General features: G+C 33.3%; 1 protein-coding gene across 1 annotated transcript in view; it reads right to left on the reverse strand.

The window, feature by feature from the left end:
• LOC120347947 (1-phosphatidylinositol 3-phosphate 5-kinase-like) overlaps positions 1–18,714 on the reverse strand; it is a 47,995-nt gene that overhangs the window by 2,872 nt on the left and 26,409 nt on the right. Inside the window, exons 16-41 of the mRNA XM_078117793.1 lie at positions 18,053–18,205; positions 17,231–17,370; positions 16,534–16,729; positions 15,198–15,728; positions 14,750–14,796; positions 13,833–13,977; positions 13,519–13,621; positions 12,379–12,682; positions 11,592–11,828; positions 10,964–11,143; positions 10,444–10,556; positions 9,815–10,004; positions 9,178–9,346; positions 8,128–8,336; positions 7,588–7,666; positions 7,025–7,141; positions 6,312–6,438; positions 5,534–5,574; positions 4,552–4,588; positions 4,184–4,327; positions 3,769–3,893; positions 3,246–3,389; positions 2,832–2,961; positions 1,924–2,081; positions 914–1,120; positions 320–448 (exon numbers count right to left, since the gene is read on the reverse strand). Of these exons, the coding sequence (XP_077973919.1) occupies positions 320–448; positions 914–1,120; positions 1,924–2,081; positions 2,832–2,961; positions 3,246–3,389; positions 3,769–3,893; positions 4,184–4,327; positions 4,552–4,588; positions 5,534–5,574; positions 6,312–6,438; positions 7,025–7,141; positions 7,588–7,666; positions 8,128–8,336; positions 9,178–9,346; positions 9,815–10,004; positions 10,444–10,556; positions 10,964–11,143; positions 11,592–11,828; positions 12,379–12,682; positions 13,519–13,621; positions 13,833–13,977; positions 14,750–14,796; positions 15,198–15,728; positions 16,534–16,729; positions 17,231–17,370; positions 18,053–18,205 (4,155 nt within the window). The remainder of the gene's footprint in view (positions 1–319; positions 449–913; positions 1,121–1,923; positions 2,082–2,831; positions 2,962–3,245; positions 3,390–3,768; positions 3,894–4,183; positions 4,328–4,551; positions 4,589–5,533; positions 5,575–6,311; positions 6,439–7,024; positions 7,142–7,587; positions 7,667–8,127; positions 8,337–9,177; positions 9,347–9,814; positions 10,005–10,443; positions 10,557–10,963; positions 11,144–11,591; positions 11,829–12,378; positions 12,683–13,518; positions 13,622–13,832; positions 13,978–14,749; positions 14,797–15,197; positions 15,729–16,533; positions 16,730–17,230; positions 17,371–18,052; positions 18,206–18,714) is intronic.

Consider the following 18,714-nt stretch of genomic DNA (forward strand, 5'->3'; position numbering starts at 1 on the left):
ACTTGACCACTGCTCTCTCAATATCGAATACCACACAATACATTCTACTTGTTAGTGGGATGTGAGAGTGACTTTTTGCATATAAAGCAATTGTACCATCAAATCGACACTGAACGCTACAGTTTCTCATAGAATACATGAATGTTCATATTGACAGATAAACTATTCAATTTCTTTTATTTGATTATCAATATTTCTAAAATAATCTTCTTAACAATTGTTGATTCAATACACTGCAAATAGGACTCTGGATATCACAAAAATTTCACATTTTGTAAAATAAAACTATAATTGCCAGGTATATACATTTTTTACTTACCTGTTGAATTTTCTTCTGATAAAATAAATTTTCGATTACAAGAACATCTTGTTTTAAGCTTCGATTTGTCTCTGCATTTCTGAATGAAATTCTATACACGCCTAGGATTTTAGAAATTGTCGTTGCTTCCTGTTATAAGAAAAGGAAAACACAGAGTCTGGTAAATGGTAATATTGGGTAGTAAGAATGATTCTAATAAAAATAGGTGGTCTATAACCTGGCTGTGGTGTCTGTAGTCGGCATGTTTTTATTAAAGTCAGGCAGTATTTTTAAACGCCCCTGAGCTGGGTGGGAGTCAGGAATTGTAAACTTAAGGAAAGCTTACATATGCAAAGTTTTGGTTATTAAAATTAAATTTTGTCTGATTTCAGAGTTGAAACCCCGTAGTCGTACTTTAGAAATATTTTATCTTTCTTTATTTCTCCCTCGCTATGCATGAAAACTCTCGTTTTTGTTATTTTTTCAATCTTTTAAAAAACCTTAACTTGGGTTATGCGCAACTCCCAAACTGGCTTTAGCGCAGTATGAATAGTATATAATGTGTCCATAAATAAGTATCACAGTAATACCAAATAACTTAACAATTTTTGATACCTGATTATCAATGCAGTTAGTGATGTATTCCACATACTTCGGTGCAAACTCGAGAAAAGATTGTAATTCAAAGTAGGACATTTGTTTTATAATAAACTGATCATCCTTAGTTTTATGAAAAGTTGATCCTGATTTTCCACCTCTTGCCAACCATCTCATACTACGAGACATTGACGTCAAATACTGTTCTTCACCACCTTCTAATACCTAAAAAGTGAAATCACCCAGTCAAAGCTATTTAGGTGAAAGTAACATGAATGCACAAATTATACTTCATAAAAGATTCAATTGTTATGTTTCTCTATGCTCTTAACAAACCAAAGTAAGAAAACAAACGCATTACTGTCAATGTCTATTAGTCATTGCTGGAGATGGCTGGTAATCCATGCAATTTACTCCATCTAAAGCGGGCTTTCTCCTATCCCTAAAGGGACATGGAGTGGTTCTTTGGGGCTACAGGTAAAAAAAGGTTTATATGTACCATTCACGATGACCATATTGATTTACATAAATTGACTACAATTTGTTCAATTCTTTGGCCATAATTCTTTAATTTTGTACTTTCGTTTTTCTAACACTTGGACGTGCTGCACAAATTAACTGATCGGAATGTGGTATATACAAAACTACCGGTAGGTATTTTTATAGATTTGAAAAAGGGAAGGGTAAAGCCAAAGTAAATAGACTGTGATTTGGTAATCCGTTAATTGTAATGCATTCATTCTTTTTCGTTCGTTGGCTTGTATAATTGAACACGGCGAATGAAAAAACTGATGAACTCGCAATAAAAGCAAACTACGTATAGTACGTTTTTAGAATAACAGGGGATCATGCATATTGACAGTTTTTGCGAAAAAGAGTTCACAGATCATGAGGGATCATGAAAAGTTTGACAATCACTGATCTGGAGTGATAAGTTAGAAATACCATAACTAACCAGTAATAAAATAATGTTGAACCCCATCTCACAAAAAATAAAATTAATTTTTATACAATCGTAAAACTGTTACCTTTGATCGAAATTTTTCAAACAATGATGCAAAATAAACTTTGCAATAAAATTTTGTTGTAGAATCAGAAAATTGAATTTCAACATGAGGTGAGTTTGATGATATTCCACCGTTAGATAATGAACTTGACATTGAAATCACAGATGGATCTGTTGAATCTGAAAACCAGAAAATGCGATAACTCATTGTTGAAAAAATCACAAGAGAGCAATGCTCAATTATGAGGACAAAGTAGTCGTGTATTAGTACCAATATGCTAAGGCCTTGAAGCACCAAGTTTGCCAATAAGATTTTTCGACAGACGTAACAGAGGCATCTCTGGAATTGTAATCTTTAGAAATCCAATGCGTAACATGATAAATTCAATTATATCTTATATTTCACTCTCATTCTTGTGATGTATCCATACCAGAGTTTCTCCCATAAATGGCACGAGGCTGTTCTCTTGGGGCCACAGGCAAAGGCCTTCACTAGGTATCATTAGGTCATTACTATTTTTCTCTAGGCCAGGGCTCTGCCGACTGGGGTTCTGACGCCCAGTCGGTCAGGAACATGCTCAAGGGGGTCGCAGTTCTTTTATTTTTCGACACTCACTTATCTTAATACAAAATATCGATGAAATGTGAAAGATTTGTACCAGCGCAGGAAATAACCATCAAGGAAATGGAGCCAAGATTCGAACTTTTGTGCAAGAATATACAATCGGTCTCATTTAAGGTTTTGTCAATTTTATTATATTTTTTTATATTTCCGTATTACTCAATTTTACTCCATTTTTATTTTAGTTTCTGAGGGTTGTGCAAAAATTCGGCCATGCCAAGTGGGTCATGATGAAGAAAGTTTCAAGAACACTGGACAAATCATGATCAATATAAGAGAATACAGTAAATCATTCAAATACTAATAACCTTTGAATTCAAATTCAGCAAAATTTTCCGCAGATTGTTGTTGTTGCATATTATTCGTCGATATTGCATCAGATAACGAAACAGATGATTGTGGACTTGCCTGGTTAGACGAAATTGATTCTTTGGGAATCTGAGGAAGAGAAAATATCTGATATTGATATACAAATATAAATATAATATGAAAATCCTATCCTAATTTTAACAGTATAGGAAGCGAAAACAAGTTTATTTTTGTCTGATCATTAGTTTCCAAAAGCCAAAGATGACAAAGTTGCAAACAAAAATGTTTTAAATTTTTTTTAAATCAAGAGTAAACCTAAATCAAATATAACCAATTTGAAAAGTATTCGACTATTTGTTTTCTATTGGACTCCCTGATTGATAAAGTCTCAAAAAAATGCAATCGACACATACCTCTGTTCTTCCAATTTCAAAAATGGGATCAGTTTCCTGAAAATTCCCTTCCATGGTCACATCAGTATCCTGCATAGTTAATTCTTTATACGATTTGGAACTCAATGTATAAGCTATGATTGAAGCAGGTTCAGCATCTCTAACCTGATAATGAGAGTAAGTAAGAATTAAGTAAAAAGAGAAAAAGAAAAACGAGAAAAATTTAACTATGAATTTGGCTTGAGTAGGACTTTCGAAACTTGTTCCCCCAAAACAGTTTTCAAGTCGTCAAAATTGGTCTGCTGTGAACTGTGTGCCGACCAAACAATTTCATGTCTGGAATCTTGTATCAATTGATAGCTATTAACATACAATTCTCTAGTCTCAGAAGCTATTGGCACTTTCGCTCAGAGATCAGTCTTCTTAGCGTGACCTTGCTTAGAGCTAATTTCTTCAAAAAAAAAAAAATATTGGTAAGCATTTAAAGTATTTTAGATTTTAGATCAAATTCATGAAGCAAATAAACAAATTATAGTCAGCTTACCACAACATTAGCAGATAGACATTCAGGCAGTAGAAAATGTTCATCAGCAGGAAACGGCATTTGAATGGATGGAATTAAGTTATTTCCAGGCAGTAATCGGGTGACAAGAAATCTCACACTTGAACCTGGGTGAAATATGTAAAAGTTAAGAAGGCAAAATATATGAAGATTATTCATTTGTAAAGATATCGGCTTATATAAAGCAAATATACGTCAACGAATGTCAAAGGTCAACAAATTAAAATAAAATAGCGAAAAAGAGGGTAAAATATCAGACCCCATAAGATAAGGGTAAGGGCCCTCTAGCAGTTTGAAACATATTAAAGTCCTGAAAATTTGTAATCGTAATAGTTCATTCTTAGTCTCAGGGAAAAGTGATTTTTCACTTTGTGTCCCTAAATTAATATCAATATACCTGTTCTGCTTAATCTTTTATATGAAGTAGATTTCTCAGATTTGTGTTCTGTCACTGCCAAACGTTTCGAAGATTTGTTATTTGCTTTGTCTTTCACTTCCACATCAGGAAGGAGTGCTGTGATGGAGTCTGCAGAATTTCCAGCTGTTGAAAAAAATATGTTTTAATTTCAATTTTGTTATGAAGTCAGTTCTCGATATATCACAACCTGGTTTGTTCTATTGTAAACAGTTTTTATTTAAGTTTTTCACTTTTTCTAAACTATATATGTTATCAATAACTTTCCTTTGCAATTTGAAAAAGATTTAAACCCCATGAACACCCATTCAGGTGAGTAATCAGTCAATAATACCAACAATACTATTCACCTGAGCTATTTCCTGAGTTTGACGTCTTTGATTGTCCCTTAAAAATGAACAAATAGTTTAAATGCGTGGTCGGCAAACTTTATGTAATATTGGGCAAAATTAGCACATTGACAGAAGCGTGCCACATTAATTTCCGCTTATAAATAAGGGCCACACATTTAAACTTATGACGCACACAGAACTCTAATTTCTGTGTTAATTACAACTAATTGTAGGCATGTCCTGCAGGTAAACAACATACTACTGATGTATGCTTACGCTAATTATCGCGACGCGAGACACACAACGGCCATTGTTACGACAAACATCCATGCTCGAATAGCAATAAATTCATAAGCATTTTTTATGCATTAAGAGTGTTGTTTGCGGGCTATAAAAATTCGATACATTTGCAGACCACTGGTTTGAATAATAGCATGGCAAGAATGAGAATTTTGGTTTCTTTTGTTAAAAGTATTGGCAAAGTATTTTATCAAAGTGTTCAGCTGATGAAATGAATTCATTTTATAATAATATTTGACCTGTGCGTTTGGATTATTCTCCTAAACATCCTAAAGACCTATTTTTAAAGTGGTAGATACTAGTAGAGTGCAAGAGAATATTAATGCAACTATAGCTGAAAAAAAGTATAATTACGAGATGAACCCTAGCCTCTTTCCCCGGCGCCAAGGGCTGTGAAAACTTCAAATTAGGGCGAAGAAAAATTTGGCTCAGACTAAAATTGATGCTTTAGGAGTTTCTTCGGAAATATGGACTACCAAAAAGTATGAGGCAAAATTTCAACTTCAGTAAAAACATGCGAATAGTAAGCAAGTTACTAGTTTCAAATGCACGTATATGGATAGTGGAGAAATCCATAAATAACAAGAAGCTCATAAACAGATACATGAGGAATAAAAAGATACATTAAATCAGGCATAAAAAAACACAGTAGATGAACATAGTTGTTTTGTATTTTAAAAGAAAAAGAAAATAAACTTACATTTTCGACTATTATCGATGGTGCACCATTGTTGCCAGGTCCTGTGTAAAATATATGAAATATTCAGATCAGATAATTAGAAGTGAACGAAGCTCAAATATATGAACATATGGATAGTATGCAACCTGTCACAGTAGACTACCAGTACAGCCAGACTAGCCAAAAGATTGTAAATTTTTAATTCTGATGATAACATCACATACAAAAAACTAATCCTATGAAGCCCACGAAAATTTGTGAAAAAAAATAAAAGTAATAGCTCTCGCCTTTCTAGCAAAAAATACAATTTTAAACCACTGAATATCTAAAGCAATTGGTCCAGTAGTTAATGAGAAAAGTGATTTAAAAAAACAGAATGATAAAAAATTCAAACAACAACAACATAATAACAAAACCATCTGTATGTCCACTTTGTGTCGAAAAATCAGGTCGGAAAAAATAAAATCATAACTAGTTGTGCAATTGTCACAATAAGCCAGGGTTTATCAAACGGGGGTGACATAATAATTTCAAGGTAGGAAATTATACTTTGTATTTTGCTGTAGTATTACTAATATTCTTTATTGTAGAAAAAACTGTTTAAACTGAACAAAAATATACCAGAATGATGTATCTGACATGCAGAGTTGCAAGTATCACTAGCTAATAATACATTAAATATTAAAAAAAGTTTTTGTATTGTAAAATATTAAAAGAGTTTTTTGAATACAAAGGGGGCGACCAAGTGTTTCAAAGTAGGCAAAATGAGGGATGTAGCAATAAAGGTTAGTAAACATACCTTCATGTTGAGTCTCATCTTCTTCCATAATCTTCTCAGAAGGATTGACGTGATTTTTCCTTTGTGGTAATGGAGATCCACCACTGGACTTCTGCTTTTTATTCAAAGTCCAAAATGAAGATCGATCCTATAATATTAGCAGGTAGAGTCAAAGATAAAAACGGGTGATATAAATGAAGTATCTTTGAAGGCAAGGCCAGGGAGCCGGAGCTGTGACGTTTTGTTGAAACTGGAGCTGAAGCAATACTTTCCATAATATATGGAGCTCGAGCTAACCCAACTTTTGAAAGCGCCAGCTCCTACCCATCTAGTTATTATTTTTTGACATTTATAATTTTTCAAATTTGATACAAAAGATAAAATCTATCCTTTCCTGTTTATATATTTTTCAATACTTAATTTCTAATATTAATTCAAAAGTTTCAAGTTAAAATGGCAGCCTAGGTACCAGGTAAAAAATGAGGCCCTGGTGCCAGATTCTAATATTCTATCGACCAATACAGTTCAAGTCCAACGCCGCTAGGCTATGACGCAAAAAATGTAAATAAAACTTTTGGAGTTTTATTATTGTTGTTGCCTGAGACTCTCATCGCATAAAGGTTTATTTGGCATGTATGGGAAGTGAACGAAGTTTAATATGCTTACATCTTGACAAGAAAAGTACAATAACTTCAAAGGTCTTTCATGTTTAACATGTTAAATAAATCTCTTACTTTTTCATAAGCATCAGCTAACTTTAGATTCCATGTTTGCACCAAATCACAAATTTCACATTTCAGATGAAGAATTCGAGTTGATAATTCATTGATGAGATCATCTGGCAATGATTTCTAAAAAAATAAATAACACAAAATTTACCATTTTATTGAGCTTGAGTCTATCTAATACAGTGGTTCCTAAAGTTGATTGACGAAGACTAAATTAAAAGCGAAAGGATGTTTGCGTGCCAGGAGAGGAGGGCACCCACAAGGGGCCGATACCGGTGCGGCTTTGCATAATTAAGATACCGGTATAATTGCTGCGAATATGCACTTGCTTGAACTGTAATAATGACGTGACAGTGTGGGCGATATATAGAACACAAAAAATTAAAGTGTTAAACTTTTTCACTTAAGTTTGGCAGACCATATCAAATTGTACGCAGGCGGTGGTTCGGAAACCACTGGTCTAATACAAATATCCATATCAAATGTATAAGATTAGCGTTACTATAATCTGCATTAGTATAAATTTATCAACAAGGTGAAATAACACAAATCAATAACAATGTTTTCACCTCGTGTGACTCTTTTTCACCCCAGCAATCCATCCCAATATCAGAATACATATTGTCTTCCTTGTTTGTTGAAGATGAACTGGGTATTGATAAAAATTTGTTTGAGTGAATCTCGCATTTGATAAATTAAATACACTTATTTCTCCTGCAGATATATTAAATGATAAGCATCTCAAACTAGGTTTTGGTGGTCACCAATGGAAGGTTCTCCGGGGACCACGAGAAAAAAACTTCACTATGTACTATTTGTGATGGCAAATTAACTATTTGTGCAATTATTTGACTCTAACGCATTTATTATTTTATTTTTATTTTCTGGTTTTATTATTAAATGTGACGAATAAAATACCTAATGGAAACCTGTTAAAAACAAATCACATGTTTTTATAGAAGAGAAGGGGGGCACGGAGTGTTAAGAGTCTTTGGAAGGGGCATCAGATAATGAAAGTTGGAGAACCATTTTCCTAGAATCGAATTATGTCAATTGTCAATCGATAACAAAAATTTTTGTGCATAAATAAAAAAGCAAAATAAAGATACCTTTGATTTGAATTTTGCAGCAAAAGTTTAGACAGAGTAATTTCTTCCATCAAATGAATTTTGTCGTCCATCAAAGAATCAAATAAAATTTTATAAAATTCATCCCTCGTAGCAATGGATTCTTCCGTTGGAATTTCACTCGTACTGACAGTTCTTTTTATGGATGTTTCGATACAATTTTGAGCGGTTTCCAAAACTTCATTTATTTTCTGTCAAATGATTTCCATTCGTATTACAAAAGACCAGAATAACAGGCATAATAATATTCTAATATACATTATTCCCCCGTGCCAAAAAAAACATCAAAAAGCAATGCTGTTACTTGAGCTGGAAGAAAAAATATTGATAAATATAGGATTTTGTAGTTTCCCAGTGGAAGATTAAGCTGAAAAGACAAATTGATCATATAGCAAGCAATGGCATTTCGTACAGTCATCTGGTGAATGCAAAAAATTGTGGCCTGCCTGCAGTTACAGTATTTGAACTACCCTGCAATTACAAAGAGTCCAATACATCCTTGACAATATTTCAACCTGGGTCTTGAGCTGTGGAGTTAGTGAAAACTTGCAATAGAATCTAGGTTGAAAATGATTTTGGCCAAGACTTCAGGTTGAAAAAAATTTTCGACTTTGCAAAAAACTCGACTCGAGGTACCCGCCCTAGTAGTTAAACCAGTAACTAGCCTTGACTTCAGTCGCGAGGAAACTAAGTTATTATTAACAAAAACTTCTCCATACGAAAACCTTTTGGTAAAAACACCTAGTAAGCTTAATACTTTTTGTGTTCTTGTCGAAAATTTAAACTTCTTTAACCACTATTAAAAGGCAAAAGCAACTCCGACCCCATCTACAGACTCCAGCGGTTTGAAGGACGGAACCCTGGATGCGACCCTGATGAAAATTATGAGGCTATGTCTAAAAAAAATTATATCGAAATCAAACCATTCATATTAAAGTAAAAAGGGTTACTTTTAAAATATCTTGAATCCAGTTCGTACTCATACTTATTGCAAATCATTATAACCCTTTTCTGGTGAGCCTTTCATCTTACCTCAACAAGTATTTCAATTGCTGAATGAAAATCCAAAGATGTTTTTAAGTCATCGTCATATTCGTTTGAGATTTGACGAATCTGATGTAACGATTTATTCAATATTGAAGGTGGAAAAACGACTTCATTTATATTGACAGGATAACACTTGAATGCCGCGACAATATCTCTGTTAAAAATAGGAGATAGTTCAAGGAATATAAGTTGAACGTGAAGTTGAGATAGATGGAAAAATTATTCTAAAAAAAAAAATTAAAAAGAAATACAATATCAAAAATATAGACGATGAAAATCCGGGTTTCTCAAACCAGCCGCAGTTCCCGGGCAATTTTCTGGTGGTCATAAGCAAAGGCTCCACTAGATACCAATTGTCATCATTAAATCAATTTTAAAAAATCATTTTTATTTTATTTTTGTTCGTGGATTTTCATTATTCAACATGGCGAATAAAGGAACTGATGGAAACCCCTTACAATAGGTTTTTATTGAAAACCAGGGGGCAACAGGCCCTGAGAGTCTCTGGAAGGGGGCCACCAATAATAAAAGTTTGGGAACCAGTAGTCCGAAGATTCACAAAGATTAATGTTAAACTATTTCTTATCCAAATCTTTAACGAATATAACTCAATTTTTCTTACCTGAACATGAAATATTGGAAACTAGTAAATGGCTTTAATTCCCAATCATCTCCGTACAATTCTGTTTTACTGGAACTTTTATGTTGATTATTTGACGACAAATTATCAGGAATTGTTAATTTTTCTAAGTTGAGTTCTAAATATTTGGCAAACGACATAGACCACGCATCATGAGACATTGGTTTGATTTCTGAAATGAAATATAAAAATACTAATGACAACGGGCAAAAATGTACTCTTAGTTGTTTTGGTACATCAAGGTATGTTCATCTGAGTAATTTAAATCCATGTTTTCTAGTATATTGGATGAGTGCCATACAACTCAAAAGAACTAAAAATACTATGCAATTTGAGTCATTATACAAATTTAAATTTAATTTTTCGCATCCTATGCTAGAAGCAGCAGATTAAAATTATTTTGTCTCCATACAGTATAAGCATACAAATTATCATAAAGTGATATTTTATTAAATAAAGATTATAGTGTGAAGACATTTCAGTCATATTAAAAGAGTATTCATTTCATGCTTCTTAAATAACTATTCAACAGTCCACAAAGGTTTCCAAATAAAAGCTTTTAGTTTTTTTTAGCCCCATCAACAAAATTACATTTCAGCCTTCCCTAATACCTGATGATTTCTTTGTTATGTGATTCCAATTCCAAGTGAGAATACTTGATTGCTGAAACGGTTTTGATAATTCTTTCAATACAACAGACATACACATGTTCCCATGCACAAAACTGAAATAACAGTAATTTTTAGGTAGAATAAATCTTGAAATTATTTGTCATTAATTTGATTTGACCAGCAAATATAACTAAAGCAGAGAACTTTTACCGTAGATTCCGACTTCCAAACCATTCAAAAAATGGCTCCAACTAACGGACAGACTGGCTTACAAATATTTTGACTCTGACTCCAGCTCTAACTCAACTTAACGCAATTTTAGTTTCCGTCGAAAAATTTTGATCTGAGTCTGAATCTCGAAGTGTTTTAAATTTCATTTAGGTTTCATCTCCGCTCAGGGAGACTCCTGTTCAAACATCATTGAATAATGCCAAAATCCAATTCCATGACCTCACGAAGAATGCACGCAGGCTGCTCCAATCAAGTATTGAAAATTATCACTAATTATTCAACTACAAACCTTCTAATATGTTCAACCATTGGTCTTCTACATGCGGGATTAGGACAATGATAGCTCGGTCGAAAACAATAACGTTCTAGAAATCCTCCTAATGTGATGTCATTTCCTCGATAAAAATCAATGTAAACAACCCAAGGAGACACACAGAAGTATGGAGCATTTGGAGACTGTGGACTGTGACTGGAAAAAAATATAAATATGAGACAATGACTTTAAGATAAAATAGCTCTAATAATTTGTACTGGAACATCACACTTGTGAAGTGATGGCGGAAAAGTATAGACTGAACAAAATTCGTACATAGAAACAAGTTTTCACACCGTTACTGCAAACAAGGTCCAATATAAGTAGCCACAAATACGATCGAGAAAATTTTATCCAGAAATACAAAAAATCTTAATTACTGTATTTATTCCGAAAAAAATGTAATTGTAGTGAAAACAGGAATTCTATCAATTTCATCAAAATCAAAATATGTCAATCAAGTGAATCAGAGATATCTTATTTTCAGATATCCGATAAAATTAACTTGCAAATATTCAAATTAAAAGTAGATATAAATCCAACAAGAATGAACAATTGTTGGTTTGTAACACAAAAAAATTACACAACATATTTAAAGACAAACCTGCTAAACAAAGCACAAATTCGTTGATGATTATTTGCATCCATACAATCAGGTGGAAATAATTTTGACGAAGAATTCGAAGATTTCATAGAATCGAATGGGAATGACTTGATTTGTTCATCATCATCAGTCTCCCATTCATTAACCTTTGTAACGCGGATTGAGATTTCATTTTCTGTTCCGTTCATTTTCCGTTCCGCCTTCTGTTCAGAGATCGCTGATATACCAGTGTGAGCCCTAGAAATATAACATTATTTAAAAGAAAGTGATTTTAGCATTATCAATAAGATGTTAATTTAAATATTAAACTACCGGTAGGAGATAGCTGTAACACTAACGAATACAGATTTTTGAATTTTGGAACTAAGTTTAAAAAGACGGGAATTTTGTGCTTAAAATACGCATAAATACAATTGAAACTTTTAAGATTATAAAAAGGTTAATCAAGTTCCATTCCTATTTTGTGGGCGCAGTGGGTCAGTGTTTAATAAAGCGTTAAGACTTAAACTATAATGGCGTTGTAGATTAAAATCACATGCCTGATTAGACTCGTTCACAGACATTAGTGGTCGCTTGTGAAAGCCTTGTACGGATTGAAAGGTGTATAAATACGCCATACAAAAAAAAATGAAACAAGAAAAAAAGATATCAGTATATGTAAATTCAGCCGCATAATTAAGCACAATTTTATACCATATCCCAAATTTAGACAATTTACAGAAGAACAGAAGTTGAGACCATGTTACTTAAAAATTTAATATTCTAAATACAGATGATAAAACATTACCTGAAGCTTGCCAGGAGATCCCTAGTTTCAGTAGATGACGCCGGTTTGATGAGTGATTTAGTTACAAATTCGTGTAATGGTGAAACAACGGCATTAATCTTAGAATCGTTTAGTCGCACACCATTTTCGACCGATAGAGCAGCAGTCGTTTTATTAAAACTTGAAGCCCTCGGTTTTCTCGATGTCGACTTTGGATTAAAATTTGACGGAAAATCAGGAATGCTATTCCTAGGAATGTGGTTTCCAAATATCTGATCCATCATTCTTTGTTCCCATGATTGCAGTCTCGCGGTTGAATACGATGCTGAAAGTGGTTGCAAGACTTAATATACATGTATGCATCACATCAAATCATTGAAAGATATTGGTACTATGATAAAAGAGATTTATACTGATTACAAACACGAGTGGTCTACATACAACCATAACTTTTGAATTTGTATTTGAAAACAAACACCAAAATGATCATGAGGCATCAAAGACACTACAAATTCTGTAGCAGTTTTTCTTAAGTTACAAATGTACCAATACCAAATCTATGTCAGAGTGAATGAGAAACGTACAAGACATGGATTAGCATTATTGGTGAGGTCATGCCAAATGATGACTTCTACTTGATTATTTCCCATTGTGTATCACCTGTAGTGGAATTCACAAATTTAAGAACGGGTTCTCTCTTGAATCAAACTCACTAGGAACGTGTTCCCACATTTTATAAAATATATGTACGTCACAACTACGTACGCTGCATTAATAACAAACTTCACATAAATCTAATACATTCATACTTTTAAAACAACAAATGCAACGCTATCAGCTGCCAATTCACCTAACCCCAAAGAAAAATGGGTTCCCTGATTATCACGGTATTACAAGAGCGACTTCGCTCGAACCCTACATACCTCGATTTATTACCATTGGACAATAAGTCCTCCTCAACAAACAATGCTCTTAACCCAATTTGATTTTAGTGTTCCAGTTGTGTTCAAGCTCAATATTAACTTTAGGTTCGACTTTTGAACAGTTACATCCTCAGGTGATAAAATACTAACAAATCGCATAAGATTATCATCGCATTAGTTTCAATGTAACATGAACAGTAAATTACAAAAAAAATCTAAAATTAAATGGGTAAAAAACCTTCACTGCTTCTCTCATTTCTGTGTGATTTATGCTGTTGAGAATAACACGATAAATGGGATTCACTTCTCTCTCGCCGAGTCGGTGTCGAAGTACCATCATCCTGTGATTAGAAATATAAGAAGTATTATTTAAAAGAATTCAAAATTGCCTCTTTCAGCAATGAATGATTCCACGAGCTTCAGATTCAGTGTTTATTTCTGTGACAATGTCTAATCGACAAAAAAAGGCAACAGTGATGTAAAAATTAAAAAAAAATTTTCTGGGGTCAAGGAACCATCCATTAATCACTCATATATGATACGAATACCAACCATTGTATCTCTTGAAGCAATACTGTTTCCCAAAGTATCCATGGACATATTCATATCATCATATTCTAAGGAATTAGTACTGGATTTTTGATGTGGTGGTGACAACCATAGTTTATCTTGAACTAAACTTTCCACAGTACTGGATCTGAGATAAGAAGGAAAGATACCGTATGTAAATCATCTTAAGTGATTCAAGAGTTATCACACAAAACTTCGAAGTGAGAAATGCGTCCCACAGAAATTTTTTCACTAAAGACAAGTAATAGCTTTCTAGCGACAACAACCTGATTTGACGAATAAAAATTTCAAAGCAATTTGTCCAGTATTTGAAGAAAAAGCATTTTTTTGCAACAACAACATATTAACAAAACGATCAAGAGGTCCACTTCGTGTCCAATAAGTAAAATTTTGAATCGGAAGTAAATTGAAATGTATAACAATTTGATTGGATTAGCATTTCAATAATTATCAGAAATGAAAGGCAAGCCCTTTTAGACATTCTGTTCGCTCCTGAAAACAAGCAAATACGATCAATATGGAATCAATTGGAATATTTAATTTTCCTTGGAGATCCCCTTGCACAACGCTTGTAATCACTAAGAAAATAAAGTGTATATGGGTGGATTGCTTTCCCTACGACATTTAAAATTTGGCTTCAAATCTTTTCAAAGACCATACTGTCATTAAATTGCTTAAGATCAGGTTTTTATACAAACATGAGGCACATCTGGCTGTAAGTCACAACAGTGAGTGAGAGCAATTAAACATAAAGTACTACCTGATCCATACATTAGACGCGGCGGCTTTGAAGATGCACGACCAATTTTTAAGAGAAAAAAGAGATTTTAAGTGCACCTTATGGCCCATAAAACACGATAATTTAAAAAAACAAAATTTTCGTATATAGGTTACAGTACCTGCTTCTGATAGCTTGTCTGTGTTCCATATCGAAAGTTGAAAACCCCTGTATATATTAAAATATACAAATCAATAAAAATAGAATGAAGTACATACGTATATAGAAAATCTAAAACATACAGGTTCAAATATATACTGCAAGTGGGCATATTTGAGCATATTCACTGAGCTTACCAACAGAGGAGGAATTTTGTAATACTGATATTCTCTAGTTCCCTAATATTTACAAGTTTGAAACAATACTTATTGATACAAACATCATAAATTACTTGAACTGTGCAAAAGAGAGACACGGGCATAACACTAGACAAAGATGAATTAAAGATAGAACAAATGAGGTACTTTTTATGCATAGTAAGAGAGGAAAAGAGTTCCGAAATAGCCGAAGAAAAGAATTTCACGAAAAAGGTTCAGAACCACTGCACTAGGCTAGCATGTCATACTTACATCTCCTTTAAATGTTGTAGACTTGTTTTCAAACATATGAGACGAGAACAATTCAGCAGGTAGATAACTATGAATGGCGGAACTTAAACTTATATCAGTAAATAAAAATGGAATTTGAGGTTTGATGAGCGGTGATACAGTAAGGCACGTCAATTTCAATGCTTCTTCAAATACTTTTTTATTCTTGATTTTCAACTGCGATTTGCTTTCTTCTATTCCATTTTTATCAGAAGAAATTTGCACCCAAGTTGATTTACGAGATATAGTGTCAATATTTTCTTTTCCTTGGGTTGAGTTTTTATCGTTAGTAACAAGCGTTGGATACAGATTTGGCACTGGTGTGCTGCAATCTTCAATCGAAACATTTTTGAAACTCATTTCTGGCAAATCTGATGTTTCTACGTTTCTGTCAACCAGAATATGTTTTTGACTATTATTATCGCCAAGTTCAGTCTTTGATTTATTCTTTATTGTGCTGCTGTTCTTCTTCAAAAGTTTCCCAAAGTCATGTTGGTCAATGAGATAAGATAACTGAAATATAATGATTTTTAATTAATCTCTCGGATTCTCGATAGAGTTTAATATTTTTAAATATTTGATCTTTCCATATCATTCAATTTTGAATAAAATTTCATTACCAACCTTTACAATTGTTTCTTCATTTTGAAAATCTTACATAAAATATGTAAAAGAATGTACTATACTGACATACTATTTTGACACAACAAAATAAGTAAAGTATTTAGATGTAATATAATATTACAAGTCAGGAAATCAGGCCAACAAATTTTTTTTTTTTGAATACTTTGAATTCATTGCTGCGGAATCCCAATATATGGCAAATTTTACAAAATAATATATAAATGCAAAAATGATGAAAATATTGAAATTTTTAAAAAATAAATTCTCAAGTTTCAGTTAAACTAAATTCCTAAGACATATCTGAAAATATGACTCATACTTTTTAAACACCTCAAATAAAGCAAATCTGTAAAGTGTTTAATTATAACCACAAAGCGAGGCTGTGGAATCGGACTTTTGTATATAGAGTCTTAGCCAGAGTTATATTTTCAAACTTTTCGGCATAGAGAACCGAAAATATGAGTTTTCCAGAGCTGGAATTGCAGACTTTTAATGTGAAAACATTAAATTTACCAAGGAATTTAACAGTCTATAAAAGAAAGCTGGGCAACGCAAAGATTTTTGTTATCAAAATTTGTTCACAAAATAACCAATACTATATGGAGTAGAACTTCGAGATAAACCTATCAAATCTATTAAAATTTAAACTTGGTATGATATTCTATTACAACACATTGTTACAACGTAAACCTACCTCCAATCTTGCATGGAACATTGCACGAACAAGAAATCGAAAAACTTCTTGAACTTGGATCAACTCTATTGCAGTTTGTTTATAAGTTGGTATATCGTCACAATTTCCTTTGAGCAAAACAGTGCAACCATATTGTGGATTACATCCATCAAAATACATCAATGTTTTGATATTCTGTACACTTTGACCCTCCGATCTGTGAGAGAAATATTAATAATAATCTGGAATTTAGCTCATATTATATTATTTATTATATTCATGTACATGTCAGCACGTTTTTTCTATATGGGCTTACACAAGAATCATAAACAGAAGTCATCGTATTTTATGGACCATACGGCACACCTAAAAAACTTTTTTTATTCAAAAATGAATGAAGCGCCTTATGCGCCCAATGTATAGATTATGGATATGTATGAATAACCAACCAGTCTATGAAATTTATTGACAGTGCACCTCATAGTCCGGAAAATATGTCACCTCAAGCGTGATTTTGTATAAAGTTAAGGTTATAAAGCGTGAAGAGTCTGAGAACTAATTCCTTTTCCAATAACAAAATCTGAATTTTTCGGTTATTATCAATATCTCAGCACCCGGACTGTGCGCTGTAATAGTTAAGGTCTGTCGTGGCTAGTGCAATCTTGTTTGAAAAAAAAAGACAAACTTTCAATAAAAAAGCTAAGGAAACATATCAAACCTGTGGTTAAAACTGGGTCCTGAAAGTTCATGGTGTTTGATGTAAAATCTTGAACAAGAACCTAACTTCGCTTGCATGAGTTGATCGATGGAATAAACAATATCAGCTTCTGTGCTCCGAGCAACACGCTCCATCACCGACTGCAATAAAAGGAAACAACATATTTTATAAAAATTTGTTCAAAGCGAAGTCTAACACACTCACTTAGAGGTAAAGAAGACTCAACTCTGATCAAAGGTACGGGTAACCAGCGATGCCACAGAATTTTAATCAGTGATGCCACCGAATTGAACCTGCATTGCTGCAGAATTTCAACCAGCAATGCAACAGATTTTTAACCAGCGATGGCACAGAATTTCAACCAGCGATGCCACCGAATTTCAACCAGCGATGCTACGGAATTTTAAGCAGCAATGCCATCGATTTTTAACCAGTGATGGCCCAGAATTTTACCTAGTTATGGCACAGAATTTTAACCAGTGATGGCACAAAATTTTAACCAGTGATGGCACAAAATTTTAATCGGCGATGCCACAGAATTTTAACCAGTGACGCCACAGAATTTTATACAACGATGCTACAAAATTTTAACCAGTGATGCAACCGAATTTTAACCAGCGATGCCACAAAATTTTAACTAGCGGTGCCACAGAATTTTAACCAGCAATGCCATAGATTTTTAATCAGTGATGCCAAATAATTTCTACCGATGATGCCACAGAATTTCAAGCAGCGATGCCACTGAATTTTAATCTGTGATGCTTCTAGTCGCTTCTAGTATACTGTCGCTTCTAGTATACTAAATTAACTGAATAAGCATACCGGCTTAACATTGATGACCAAAGTGATTCCAGCTTGCAGTAATAAATCTTGAGCAATGTGAGAGACGGTGCATTGAACCATGACTACTTTTGGTTGACGAGCAGTGATGCGTGAAATCAGGTGTCTGTAGAACTCTCTCTCCTGTCTTACAATCTATGAAAAAAATAAATAAATATAACAATTTGAAAAATAGAGAAATGATATTGAAAGATTGTCCCACAAATAGGGCTGTCCAAAATCAGACAGTTTTTTGATTCGAATCGAATCGAATATTTTCGCCGAATAGAACCGAATAATCGAATATTATTGCGCAATCCTAAATCTGTCTCTATTATACAATAAACGCCTGCCCTTCGATGTTGTGGTGACGTATGTGCAGTTACATCTTCCTTCCTGCTGGTATTTTGCAATACAATGTTTTCAGATTTATGAAAGGAGTCACAAGCTTGTATGAACTGGTCAAAAAAAATTGGAGGACTCCAAAATTTGGGTCTCGAAAACTGTTGAGTGTTAAGAGTAAAAATTGCACAATTCAAAAATTGCAATCTCAATTCTAATGGATTCAGTTTTAATAGGACATGTAAAGCCTGTAGATGCTATTTTAATCCTATTCACTAGGGTTATGTTTTTTTGTGTAATTTTCAGCAAAATAATAACAACCA

Source organism: Styela clava, chromosome 11 (genome assembly GCF_964204865.1).
Source record: "Styela clava chromosome 11, kaStyClav1.hap1.2, whole genome shotgun sequence".
In the NCBI taxonomy this organism is placed as follows: Eukaryota; Metazoa; Chordata; class Ascidiacea; order Stolidobranchia; family Styelidae; genus Styela; species Styela clava.